The sequence below is a fragment of the Pteronotus mesoamericanus genome, unplaced genomic scaffold, assembly GCF_021234165.1.
Source record: "Pteronotus mesoamericanus isolate MK-2021 breed Mesoamerican mustached bat unplaced genomic scaffold, CSHL_Meso_final scaffold_232, whole genome shotgun sequence".
Taxonomy (NCBI): Eukaryota; Metazoa; Chordata; class Mammalia; order Chiroptera; family Mormoopidae; genus Pteronotus; species Pteronotus mesoamericanus.
This window is the reverse complement of record NW_026555311.1, coordinates 18419201-18433268: the sequence shown is the minus strand read 5'-3', so window position 1 is coordinate 18433268 and position 14068 is coordinate 18419201. Positions and strand designations below refer to the sequence as shown.

The 14068-nt window shown below is 36.2% G+C and overlaps 1 protein-coding gene and 1 non-coding gene across 2 annotated transcripts in view; one reads left to right on the top strand and one right to left on the bottom strand.

Annotated features, from left to right (window-relative positions):
* Positions 1 to 14068, bottom strand: part of HPGDS (hematopoietic prostaglandin D synthase) — a 127953-nt gene that overhangs the window by 76328 nt on the left and 37557 nt on the right. The window contains exons 3-4 of the mRNA XM_054591727.1: positions 10415 to 10579; positions 9623 to 9685 (exon numbers count right to left, since the gene is read on the bottom strand). Of these exons, the coding sequence (XP_054447702.1) occupies positions 9623 to 9646 (24 nt within the window). The 5' untranslated portion in view covers positions 9647 to 9685; positions 10415 to 10579. The remainder of the gene's footprint in view (positions 1 to 9622; positions 9686 to 10414; positions 10580 to 14068) is intronic.
* LOC129085468 (small nucleolar RNA SNORA70) lies at positions 3368 to 3493 on the top strand. Its single transcript, XR_008530719.1, has one exon. It is a non-coding gene; the product is annotated as a small nucleolar RNA SNORA70 (small nucleolar RNA).

The window sequence follows — 14068 nt, the reverse complement described above, 5'->3', positions numbered from 1 at the left end:
ATGACATATTTCACAGAACAAATATTTTAAAATTTTATATGGAACCACAAAAGGCCCTGCATAGCAACAGCGAACCTGACAAAGGAAAACAAAGTTGGAGGAATCATGCTACCTAATATCAAACTATACCATAAGGCAACAGTAATCAAAACAGCATGGTACTGGCATAAAAACAGGCACATAGATCAATGGAACAGAATAGAGAGCCCAGAAATAAACCCACACCTTTATAGTTAATTAATATTTGACAGAGGAAGCAAGCACACAAAGTAGGCTAAAGACAGTTTTTCAATAAATGATCTTGGAAAAATTGGATACATGCATGCAGAAAAATGAAACTAGATCACCTTCTTACACAACACATAAGAATAAATTCAAATAGGATTAAAGACTTAAATATTAGACCTAAAACCATAAAAAATCCTAGAAGAAAACATAGGCAGCAAAATATCAGACATTGCTCATAGCAATTTTTTTTATTGGATATATCTCCCTAACAAGGGAAATGAAAGAAAAAAATAAACAAATGGGACTACTGCAAATTAAAAATGTTTTGCCCAACTAAAAGCTACCTTGCTAAGATCGGGAACAAAACAAGGATATCCGCTTTTACCACATCTATTAAACATAGTATTGGAAGTCCTAGCCACAGCGGTCAGACAAGAAAAAGAAATAAAAGACATCCAAATTGGAAAGGAGGAAGTAAAACTATCCTTGTTTGCAGATGACATGATAGTGTGCATAGAAAACCCTGTAGCCTCCACCAAAAAACTACTCTACCTAATAAGTTAATTTGGCAAAACAGCAGGATACAAAGTCAATATTCAGAAATCAAAGGCATTTTTGTACACCAGCAATGAAATAGAAGAAAAAAAATTACCATTCGATATAGCAACAAGGAAAATAAAGTACCTAGGAATAAATTTAACCAAGGAGGTAAAAGATTTGTACACAGAAAACTATACAACACTGAAGAAAGAAATTAAGGAAGACACAAATAAATGGAAGCATATACCATGCTCATGGATTGGAGGAATTAATATCATCAAAATGTCCATACTACCCAAAGCAATTTACAGATTCAATGCAATCCCTATTAACGTACCAATGGCGTATTTCACAGAAATAGAACAGACATTTCAAAAATTTATATGGAACCATAAACGACCCCGAATAGCTGCAGCAATTTTGAGAAAGAAAAACAAAGTAGGAGGGATTACAATACTGGACATCAAACTATATTACAAAGCCACTATACTCAAAACAATCTAGTACTGGCACAAGAACAGACCCATAGACCAGTGGAACAGAATAGAAAGCCCAGAAATAAGGCCAGGTCTCTATGGGCCACTAATATTTGACAAAGGGGGTAGAAGCATAAAGTGGAGTAAAAATAGCCTCTTCAACAAATGCTGTTGGGAGAGCTGGACAGCTACATGCAAAAATTGAAATTGGATCATCAGCTGACACCATACACAAAAATAAACTCAAGATGTATAAAAGACTTAAATATAATTTGCAACACCATCAAAGTCCTAGAGGAGAACATTGGCAGGAAACCCTAAGATATCCCATGCAGCAATTTTTTTACTGATATGTCTCCTAAAGCAAGGGACATAAAGGAAAAAATAAACAAGTGGGACCTCATCAAAATAAGAAGCTTCTGCACAGCTAAAGAAAACATCAGCAAAATGAAAAGGGAGCCAACCATATGGGAAAATATATTTGCTAATGATACATCAGATAGAGGTTTGATCTCCAAAATATATAAAGAACTCACTCGACTCCACTCCAAGACAAATGATCCAATCAAAAAACGGGCAAAGGACCTGGGCAGACAATTTTCAAAGGAAGAGATACAGAGGGCCCAGAGGTATTTGAAAGGATGCTCGGCATCCCTAGCCATCAGAGAAATGCTGATCAAAATTACAATGAGATACCACATCACACTGGTCAGAATGGCCATCATAAACAGATCAACAAACAACAGGTGCTGGTGAGGCTGTGGAGAAAAAGGAACCCTAGTCCACTGTTGGTGGGAGTGCAGACTGGTGCAGCCATTGTGGAAAGCAGTGTGGAATTTTCTCAAAAAGCTGAAAATGGAAGTGCCTTTTGATCTAGTGATTCCCCTGCTGGGACTATACCCTAAGAATCCCAAAACGCCAATTCAAAAGAACCTATGCACCCCAATAGCATAGCAACGCAATTTACAATATCCAAGAGTTGGAAGGAGCCTAAATGCCCATCAATAGATGATTGGATCAAAAAATTATGGTACATTTACACAATGGAATACTACACAGCAGAAAGAAAAAAAACCTACTACACTCGCGACAGCAGGGATAGAACTAGAGAGCATTATTCTAAGCGAAATAAACCAGGGGGCGAAAGACAAATACCATATGATCTCACCTATAAGTGGAACCTAACCAACAATACAAAGATGCAAGGAAAATAAGACCAGCAACACTGAAAGGAAAAGAAACCAACAAAGACAAGAGGGAAGGGGAGTAGGGTGGGCGGGGGGAAAAAGAAGGGAAGGGGCAAGTCAAGGGACATATAGCAAGGTCTCATGGACAAAACCAAAGTGAGGAAGGATTGAGGTAGGGAGGGAGGAGGGGGGCTGGGAAAAGTGGTGTGGGGAAGGCGGAGACACATGTATTTGGGAAAAAATAAAATTAAATTTAATTAATTAATTAATTAAATTTTAAAAAATATTTTTAAAAACTGAAAAAAAATACGTTTTGCCCAGCAAAAGAAATCATCAACAAAATGGAAAGATAACCTACTGAATGGGAGAACATATTTGCCAATGATATATCTGATAAGAGGTTAATACCAAAATTTATTGATTGATTTTTTTTTTTAGAAAGGGAAAGCAGAGAGAGAAAAACAGAGAGAAACATGAATTTATTGTTCCACTTATTTATGCATTTATTGGTTGCTTCTTGTATGTGTTCTGATGGGGGATAGAACCCTTAGCTTGATATATCGAGATGATGCTTTAACCAACTGAACTATACAGCCAGGGCACTATCCAAAATTTATAAGGAACTCGCACTACTCAACACCAAAAGAGCAAGCAATCCAATTAAAAAATGGGCAAAGGACCTGAATAGACACTTCTCCAAAGAGGACATACAGATGGCCAGTAGACATATGAAAAGATGCCCAATGTCACTAATGATCAGAGAAATGAAAATTAAGACTACAATGAGATATCACCTCATATCACACGTGTCAGAATGGCTATCATCAATAAATCAACAAACAAGTGCTGGAGAGGATGTGGAGGAAAAGTGAATCCTAGTGCACTGTTGGTGAGAATGCAAATTGCAGTCATTGTGGAAACCAGTAGGGAGTTTCCTTAAAAATTATAAATGCTCTTTTACCCATGGGAACCTCGTGTGCAATACTGCAAATACTAGCATCCTTGGTAGTGTATGCAGTCTGTTGCTAGTGTGTTTTGTCTTAACGAACCTTGGATACGGCCCTTACTAGTGGACATTCATGTCTGACCTCACGCTATTCCCAGTCCGGGCTCCAGACAGGCATGCAGGGTGCCTTTGGAAAGCCCCAGGGCACAGTGGGCACTGTCTGCATTGGCCAAGTCATTATGTCCATCTGCACCAGGCTGCATAACAAGGAGCATGTGATTGAGGTTCTACACAGAGACAAGTTCAAGTCCTTTGGCCTCCAGAAAATCCACATCTCCAAAAAATAGGGTTTTAATAAGTTCCATGAGAATGAGTTTGAAGACATGTAGCCTGAAAAGCAGCTCATCGCAGATGGCTGTGGGATCAAATACATCCCGAATTGTGGTCCCCTAGAAAAATGGTGGGCTCTGTTCTCATGAGAGTCTCTGCTCCCACCTTAACACCCACTAATAAATCCTACTTGTTGTCCAAAATAAAAAATAATAAATAATAAATGGAACTGCCTATAACACAGTGATTTCACTTCTGGGAATTTATTTGAAAAAATCCAAAACACTAATCTGAAAGAATAATGTACCCCTATGTTCACTGCAGCACTATTTACAATAGCCAAGATGTGGAAGCAATCCAAGTGTCCATTAGTAAACAATTGGATGAAGATATGGTACATTTGTACAATGGAATATTACTTGGCCATAAAAAGGATGAAATCTTTTCATTTGCAACAGCATGGATAGACGTGGAGGGTATTATGCTCAGTGAAATAAGTCAGAAAAAGACAAATACCATATTATTTCACCTATGTGTAAAATCTAAAGAACAAAAATAAATGAACAAACAAAACTGAAACAGAGTCATAGCCACAAAGTTGGGACTGGTGCTTGCCAGAAGGAGGGGGGTTGGGGGACTGGGTGAAACAGGTAAAGGCAAAAGAAGTACAAATTGGCTGTTACAAAATAGTAACAGGGATGTGAAGTACAGCATTAGGACTATAGTCAATAATATTGTGATAACTATATATGGTACCAGGCTTGTACTGGAATATGGGGGTGGGGAAAGTGGGAAGACTTTGAGGTTAAAGTATATATATATGATTTTCTAACCACCATGCTGTAAACCTGAAAGCAATACAAAAGAGTAAATTCCTTTCCTCCATCAGGGTGAAGTCTCTTTCTAGTGCGCTCTCTTGGTGGAGCCAAATGGACTGCTAACTGGCCAAGGAGAAGGCTGGTTCACAGAACCCCAGCCCAGTTCCTGCAGGGTTTGCAGCTGGAAGTCATTAACTTGATGGGGGCGCAGAGTCCCTTCACATTTTTAATCTTAAAAAGTAAGAAAAAACTTTATTATATTTAAAATGCAGATTGAAAGGGAAAGCTGTCTTTGAGAACATGAAGATTGGAAAAATGGGGAAAAAAGAATTCAGCTAAGAGGAAAAAAATCTAAGCAAAACAGCAGGAGAAAAACTGTCCATGCTTAAATGCAATACTTACATGTGAAGCAGCAAGGGAGAGGAACACAGAGCAGCACCTGAGCGCTTTTTGTGTAAGTAGGACATGTTTGTACTAGAGAACACTAAAGAAATTCAATTAGAGTCTTTGAATTATTTTTTGGATTTAAGAATCACCGAAGGCTCAAACTTGCTAGTTATTTCCACAGTCTGGTATAGTATCTGTAACAGTAGCAGTTAGTTACAAATAAAAGGATCACAGAGACAGAGGCGATGGCCGCTGAGGATGGAAGGAAGTCTTCCCTAAGAAAGACACTTGTGCATTAAGTTAGCCTTAATCGGGGCCAGTGCCTTAGAGATGACCACCAAGATGAGCCTGGATGGGGGCAGAGGCCAACCCACAATAGGTTTTAGATAGCTTAACACAAAGAAACTAAAGACACTGGTAGAAACTCCATGTAGCCCTTTCTCCTTGAGAACTCCATCAGATGTTAATACCATGCTCTACCACTGTTTCTTGGGTGTGTATTAAATCTTGATTTTATATTTACAAACAATCATGAGGACAAGCACGTTCACATCTTTAGTGCATTAGTTGTCATTTAGAGTAACCCAGAGACCCCTTTAGATTCTCCCCTTTTTGAGTTTAGGCATAATCCAAGTTAATAACGCTTTATTGAACACAACTAGCCAAACTTCAAGATGAGAAGATGTGATGAAGAAGAAAAGCATTCCTGGCATAGGGAAAGTTTGAACAAAGACACTTAAGTAAGAGCAAAGAAGACATTTAATATGTAAACCTCCAGATGGGCTGGGGGTGGGGATGAAGACACCTGTCTGAGAAGGGCTGACCCACTAGACTAAAATGCTCTGGAGCTTTTGCCCCAAGGCAGTGAGGAATCACTGGAGCATTTTAAGTACGGAAGTGACGGGGGTACATTTTTTGTTTGTGACCAATCCCAGTATGGATTAGAGAAATAAGAAAACGCATTTGAGGATACCAGTGCAACTGCAAAGGCTGAGCAGAATTAGAAAGCCACTTCCATAATACCGTGTTGTCTATGTGAATGTACCTGGTTCTAGAGTAACAGCATAAGCAAAGTATTTGTTTCTTTTTGTACATTTTTAATTAAGCAGTTTGATTTCAGTGAACATCCTCTTTAACAAAAACCCTACATTAAGCAGGCTTGTGGAAAAAAGGAGTTGTATAGGTCCTCGTGTATTTCTGCTTGAGAGGCAAGTAAACTCTGGGCTGAGATGAGATCCAACCCCCAGTTCTGCTTCCTCTGTGTTAATTCCACTTTCAGGATCCCAGTGGCTCCCAGGTTTCCTCTTCTTGTTCACAATATCTGGGCAGGTGTAATCCAAGAAGTCTTTTTGCCACCAAACCTTTTACCACGTTTCCCAGAAGCCTGGCAAACACCACGTAGCATTTTACTGACTGACTGCAGGGCCAATAATTCTATTAGGTACAGTAAGCCCCAGTGCCTAGGGCACATAAAACTTTAAGACACCCAAGAGGAAGTCTTAATTTCTTTTAAAATAAGATGAAAATAAATGTCTAGAATAAACTTCCTTATAAAATAAGGCTACTATGATAATGGATCCAAAAGTTATTTGATAAATAATTTGACAAAGTGGAATGCTGATCATACATGTGCATAAGTGCTATTACTGTTTTTGATTTTTATGCTGTTTTACATCATATAATAATGCGGTGTAAATATACATCTAAGGGTGAAAATACAATTAAGGTCGTTTTTGCTCATCAAGACTGTCTAACGTCTTATTCTTGGTAGGGCTATTTTCTAGTGCTCCCAAGCAGAGACTTAAAAAAACATAAATAGCAAAACATACATTTGAATAAATTGAACTCATGTGGTGAACTCAGATACACATTCTTTTAATGAATTGTGAACTAATCAAAATTTCCTTCAAAAAGACATTTTTAGGGAACCAGTCTGAAGAAAGTCAAACCTACATATATTCCAAAACCACTCAGCCATTGGGATGATGACAAAGTTCTGGAGACAGATGATGGTGAGGTTGCACAAAGGTGTGACTATACTATGACACTGAACTATACAATTAAAAATGGCTAAAATGGTCAATTTTATATTATACATAAAAAGTTTTAAAAAAAGCCAGTTCATCCTGTATAAAACCAAACTTGAAAATATTCTCCAAATTGAGCTTGAACTTTCATTATACATTATTTGGGTTGATCCTTGAGTGACTACCACACTGGTGGTTCATAAGTCCCTGCCAACATCTTCCTGAGTGTATTTGGCTTTGTTTTGAAGGATAACATTTACTGGATACATAAAATATAAGTCATGCCCTTACTGATTCATTAAAATAAGTAAATAATTACAGAGACCACATAAATACATAGTTTGGATGAAAAATCATATCTTTAGCTCCAAGAAAATGCCTATTGCCTTTCTAGCATATGTGTTCAATACTTGTATTTGTATTTGCCAAACAATCATTCCTCCAGAGATACCCTATGACTGCTTTTAATTGGAACATGTTGGACTGCTTTATCTGATGTCCAAATCAAACAAAAATATTTGCATGGAAAACTGGCTGATGGTTCACTGTCCATCTTTAGGCCAAGGTATGCACACAGCTCAAATTATGTTCAGTTCTAGTCTGTTGGGATCAATGCTCCATACAGAGTTAATGGCCCTGTGATCCAGGAGATTATTATCAAACATCTCAAGTAGAATTCTTAAGCCAAGTGGTTATGTATTTTCAATGCAAAACTGACTTAGGTTTATATCTGTTGTAAACTCAGGGTGTCGTTTTCCAAGACTCTTTTCATGATAGCACATAAGCTATTCTGCAGTAAGTCTAGGTACACAGTAATAAAATTTTGTGTTTCATGTTGCTTTTATTTTAACAATTTTCTGTTATGGCCAATTTAATATAATTTCAGCTGATTATAAGTATTTTTATTAATTTAAATGTGTGTTTAATTTTGCCCATTTATAAAGTGATTACTACCCAAGTAAATTCAAATGGCTTGTTGCAATTCTTCTTCAGTAATGCTTAAGGGTAGTTTTTACCCCTAAGAAAAACCATATATTCTTCTCCAGTGTAGCTTATGAATATATATATATAAAAATTAATGCATATATATGTGTAGAATACCATGCATAATACCACCATTGATGATGATTCTAGTTAATAGTTCAATCAGTTACTATGTAGTGATGTCTGATCAAATAGATTAATTTTTCAGATCATGTTTGACTTTTTTGTTTTGAAATACAGTGACCACATTTTATAGTTTGATTATGTTACTGTCCTTTATGTCCTCTTACTAATACTCATAGCTTACCTACCTTACTGGTACCAGGCATTATATAAGCATGAAATATGAGTTAATTTATTTAATACTTATAACACTACTATGGGTTATGTATTATTATTATTATCCTTACTTAACAGTAAGGAAAATAAGGCTCAGAATTTCCTACATGCATATAGCTAATAATTAAAAGAGTTAGGATTTGAACCCAGACAGCCTGTCTTCAAAAGTGCTGTTTTTAATCCCCAAATTATAGCATAAGCACATCCTTATAAATTTCCTACCTGCATCTACTTCCTCTTTTATGCTTGTCTTCTTGTACCCTGTACTCATATACTATTGTCTAAGACTCTTGGTTGTTTTGTTTTGTTTGTTTTGGGCCTTTACAGTATTTATTTTAATGAAAATTATATGGTAGAGGGTAGAAGAATATTCCTGATTCAGTTGCTTTGCTCTGAATTACTGGGTATTGGTCTCCTTGTCAGTGGTGACTAGCAATCAGTAAGGATTGCTAGAGCAACTTTGTCATATAGAAATCAGCTTCTGCAGAAATACGATAGAATAAAAGATATCACAAATATATTTTAAAGCTGTTCCTGTTGAGGGTCCATATAAAGATAATCTACATGAGTACTGTGATAAAGAAAATAAAAGCTGAGGTCCAGTATTATTCCTAACTTGTCTCTAATGGGACTTAGAGTTGGTAGCAAGTCTGAGAATAGGGGGCTACCACTTCTGATTCCCCATTTGGTACTGATTCTCCTCTGCTCTCAAGAACTCACCATCTCACAGTGGGTGTTGGGAAATAAAAAAGACAGTGACAAAACTGGGAACGTGTTAAGGAGAACATAGGACGGAAAATGGAGTCTAAATGGAGAGACCAGAAAATGCTTCCGAAAGGAGATGTACAAAACTTTAGAGCTGACTAGGTAAGGAGAAGGGAAGATGCCTCATGCAATGAGAGCAGCATGTTTAAAAGCCCCAGATCCCTGAGGCTGCACCTGGTCAGAGACTGCAACTCACTCAAGACGTCTGGGTAGGCTGGAGCATGGGAAAGAGGAGGCTGGATGTAGACAAAAAGAGAAAAACCAGTGTCTCCTAGGCCATACTGAAGAATTAAATTTAGGTAAAGTTTTTTGGAATGACACTGGAGAATTTTATATAAAGAAGTGTTGTGATTAGATTTGCATTTTTAGAAAGAGTGCTCTAGCAGTTTGTATTGGACTCTGTGGTGGAGAGAGAGGACTGTAAAGACTAAAGGAAGGATGTAGGGACAAGAGGAACCTTGCAGTGGAATGGAGAGAACAAAGCAAAGTCTGGAGATGGTATAGAAACAATGATGTTATGAAAACACATGCCATAGATATCTGTTGTATGACATCAAGTCAAAAATGCAGAAGGAGGAGACACTAGTAGATTTACCATGAGGCATCCAAGTGGAGACATCTAGTTGGTATAGGTTCTGTGGGTCTGATGCTGAGGAGACTGTTCAAAAGAGAGAAAGAAATGTGATTGTCAACCATCCATTTAATAAACACCTAGTGAGCATTTATAAAGTTCCAGGTATTGTGACAGGCCCTGGGAATTCAGAGAAATCAAAGCAGAGCCCATCCTTGTCTCCCAAGTGCTTAGAGTTTACAGAGGAGATGAGGGACATGCAAAGAGTTAGGGAAAGGAAAAACCATAGGTGCCATTATGCAGTTGTGTCTCGAGCATGGTGGGGTAGTCAGTTCTCCCCGGGAAAAGTTAATTTGATACAGTGCTCTGAAGTTATATTCTCAGTGTCCATGAAAAAATAATTTGCATAAGTGAGAAAGTGCTAACTTGCTCACAAATTTTCTTTGGCATTTGATTTTAATGGATAACATGCTCATTGGTGAGTTTATCTAAACCATTGTTTCAGGAATAATAGTAGGAGCTGACATTTATTAATTGTTTACTACATGTCAGGTAATAGTCTAAATATTTCAAATGTATTTTCTTATTTGATCCTCCCAAGGACTTCAGAAAATTAGTACTATTACAATCTCTATTTTATTTACTCTGCACTTAATGTTATTTATTTCTCAATAAAAACAATTATGATACACAATCTCTTTGTGTAAATTATGTTAATCAAGTTATTAAACACCAAATAGCACTTTGAATTTTTAATCACAATAACTGGAATTGAAAGACACTAAGATATAATACTTTTTTATTTAGTTGCCTTACCTTCATAGAAGCAAAGCTTTTCAGGGTAATTTTCATATATAATCTCTAAATTACACATGAGAGAATGAAAGCACAGAAGGAATGAGTAATTTATCCAAGGGCACCGGTTAGAAGATGAGTGATCTAGAATTCAGGTACATGGAGTTGACTCCAAATCTTGTCTCCCTTTATAGGAAAAAAAAAACAGAATAAATGCCAAGAGAAAAGATAGTAAAATGCTTTTTGCATCATCTGTTGTATATGAATGTTGGCATTTGTTATTTCCCTCTTTTTAAAAATTGTTATGAGGTTAATTTTTTTTGAGAAGCTCATTACTGTTTTGGATGAAAAAGCACAGAAGACCTCCCCCTCTTCCACGCATGGACTGCCGGGCCTCCTCCCGGCAAGGTGCTTCCTCCCCGCAGGCCTGCAGGGAGGCCTTAAAGTGCCTCCCCTTTACAAAGATACTTAGTTTTTATAAAGAACTAGTTAGTATAATATATCTTTTGAATAATTATTTTGGCTGAGAGAAATAATATAATGGAGAAAGTTATCATTCATTAAAGGAAAATTATCAAATATTTACTCTGGCATGTCAGGCAATCTGCCAACCTCTAGAGATAAAAACAAATGAAATATGATTTCTTCCACGTTACAAAGAAATAATGTTTAAAGCCTTCTTTTCCTTTTCCCCATAAAGAAAAACCACCCGCAGAACATACAAAGAGCATAAATCTTAGTGGGTGATATGGGAGGAAAATCATATACTTGCATTAACATACTTAGTTTATACATTAAGATACAATAACTTAGTTGGGTTTCCAAAGTAAAGGGCCATTATTAGACCCTTAGAAATTTCTTTTTACTTTTATCATTAATTTTCTGTGTAGTCCAGCATTTTACTTTATAAAGTCACTCTTTTGCAGAACTAACACAATCTTTATGCCCTGGGTCTACGTATTTGGGTGTATTTTAATTGACTGAAAACCATTGACATTTGTGTGTTTATGAGCACTCTCACAGGTAGTAAATTATTCTCTTGATTTCCTTAGTTGGTTGTGTTTGCTTTTGTTCAATTCTAGCCTTCCGATTCATTAAACAGGTTCAGTCAAGCCAACACCTCTTTTACTGGATCCTTCATCTTGTATGCTTTCTTTTAAAAAAAAATATCAATTCTAAACACATTTCCTTTCAGTATTATTATTTTACCTTACCTCTCCAACTCTTAAGTCGTTTGTCAAATATTGCTTTTCTTCCAGAGAAATGACAGAGATTTTTAGCAACATGTTTGGTGTCTGAACACAGTGGTGGTAAGAAGTGGTGTAACCTCACATCTCCAGTGGGCGGCCCTGAGGAAAGAGCATCTCCACGTGGAAGGTGGTCCAGCACTGCAGTGCTGTGAGGACAAGTATGGTAAACTTATCCTTAGTCTCCTGGCTTTAATCTCCCCAAAAGAAAGGAATAGCAGTAGGAACAGGAAATTTTGTGAATGAATATAAAACATACCATACAGAAACAAAAAACAAATTACTGAATTTTCTGCTTAAAGTTTCGTTCTCTTAGTTTGGACCACGGTACAATGGCTACAGCAGTGATAATCTAAAAGTGAAATTAATATTCAATTAGAATGTACTGTGTGTCAGGTCTGCTGATGATAATTTTTTAGGTTATGTTTGAACTTTAAAATATTTGATGAATTGTTTTTGTTTAAGATTATAAATTTAATAGAAATAATTTTGGATCATGATTTAAAAAGCATATTTGGGGAAGCTGCCTTATTGACATCTTATAACTAATGATAATTCCAACTTAACTGCCAATCTGACTTTTCGGGTTTGATAGAAATTGCCATTAAAATATATTTGAGGATATAGAAAGAGGAAGCTATTCTGAACATTAAATCAGATCCCTAGAAATCAATCTCCTGCCTCCAGTCTTACTCCTTTACAATTAGATTAATCTTTCTAAATAGCAATATAATCATGTTACTATTTGCCTCAGAACCTTCAGTAACTCTTTATTGTCTACAAAAAGGTAAGGTAGTTGATTACAGTGATGGTCTCCAAAAAAATTAAGTATGCAAATATATATTTCCTCTATATAAAATTATATGTGTATTGCTATAATTCTCTAATATCTTAAGTATAATCCTCTCTTAGCATGGAATTTATTGCTAATCATCCTGGTTTAACTTCATGTCTCAAATGGTCTTCTTGATTGACTAATTGTGTTAGACTACCTTCTCCTCTCATACCTGATTAGATTATCATTTGTTTAACATGGTTGTCAAAGAAGAGCAGGGGAAAAATCAGCCTTGTGATTGTCTTTTGTCTGTGCTTGCATTTTAATATTTCCCTTTTGTGGTTCCCTTGTAGGGATCTTTTCATGGATTGTCTACTTAAAATTGTCTAAGATATATTATAAAATTCATCAGTTCACATCAGCAAATCTACAATATACAGCTTGCAAAGACTTTACAGTCGGGTCCCTGATAAGATACCCAATCTTGACTTCTGTTTTTGGAAATAGGGCAATTTGATGTTAGAGAAATCTTTCCAAGTAGGACACACATAACGATATTGAATAAAATATTTTTCAAAGGGATTACTGATTAATGCTGGAAGAGGAATTAAGGAAACTTCAGAGGCCAAAAACAACAGGAAAATGGAAAATGAGCACTAGGTTTTAATGGACCACCTATGGGGTAAGGAGACAAAGCTGGGGCCCTTACCAGGATGGAAGGTTAGACCTGAGACATTGGCGTAAAGTCTGGACACTTAAAGGACAATGTTCTTATTATGTGAACTAGGGGGAAAAAATTAACCATCATTTTAGAGACAAATGCCTGCTACATTGTAGGATGATTGACAGAAAATAAAAGCTCTAATAATCCCTAATCTCAAGCCTGAATTCACATGGGTTTGTTGACTAAAATTCACACTATCTTAGTACCCACAACAATCCCCCCTAAAAAAAAGACCAAAAATTTATTTTAAAGCAATTCTAGGTGGTAGTGCTCTCTGGAAGAAAGCACATTAAACTTAGGTGTCAAAGAATTCTCACAGATAAAGTTCCAAAGAAAATAGGCTCAAAATAAAAATTACTAAATGCACACGAAAACAAGACACTGAGAGTCAATAGAAACAACCAACCGCTGTATTCACATCTTAAAGACCATAGATTTTAAAACTGACAGTAAAAAAGACTATGCAATAAGTATGTTTAAAGATGCAAGATAGTTTATTGAAACCTTAATGAAAGAACAAGTGACTATCAAAATTGATTAAGAAAATTAAACATACAAAAGTGAATTTCAAAAAATAAAATATATAATATTGACATTAGAAACTCAATGTTTTGGCTAAATAGCATATTAGAAATGATCTGCTGAAAAAGATCATTAGTAAACAGAAAGGTAACAGAGCTAAAGAAATAATCAAAATGTAAACTAGAAACTCGAGGATTGAGTCTCTAGTTTAAAAAAAAAAAAAAAGATAGGTAATTCAGGATGGGGGGGGGAAACCCTACATACATATCATGTTAGTTTCACTCAGAGAAAACAAAGAATGAGAGGGAATTTAATTAGATAATAGCTAATAAAAAAGAGTAAAAGTTTGCTGTTCATGACAACATGGGAAACTAGAGAGTATTAGTCTAAGTGAAATAAGTCAGACA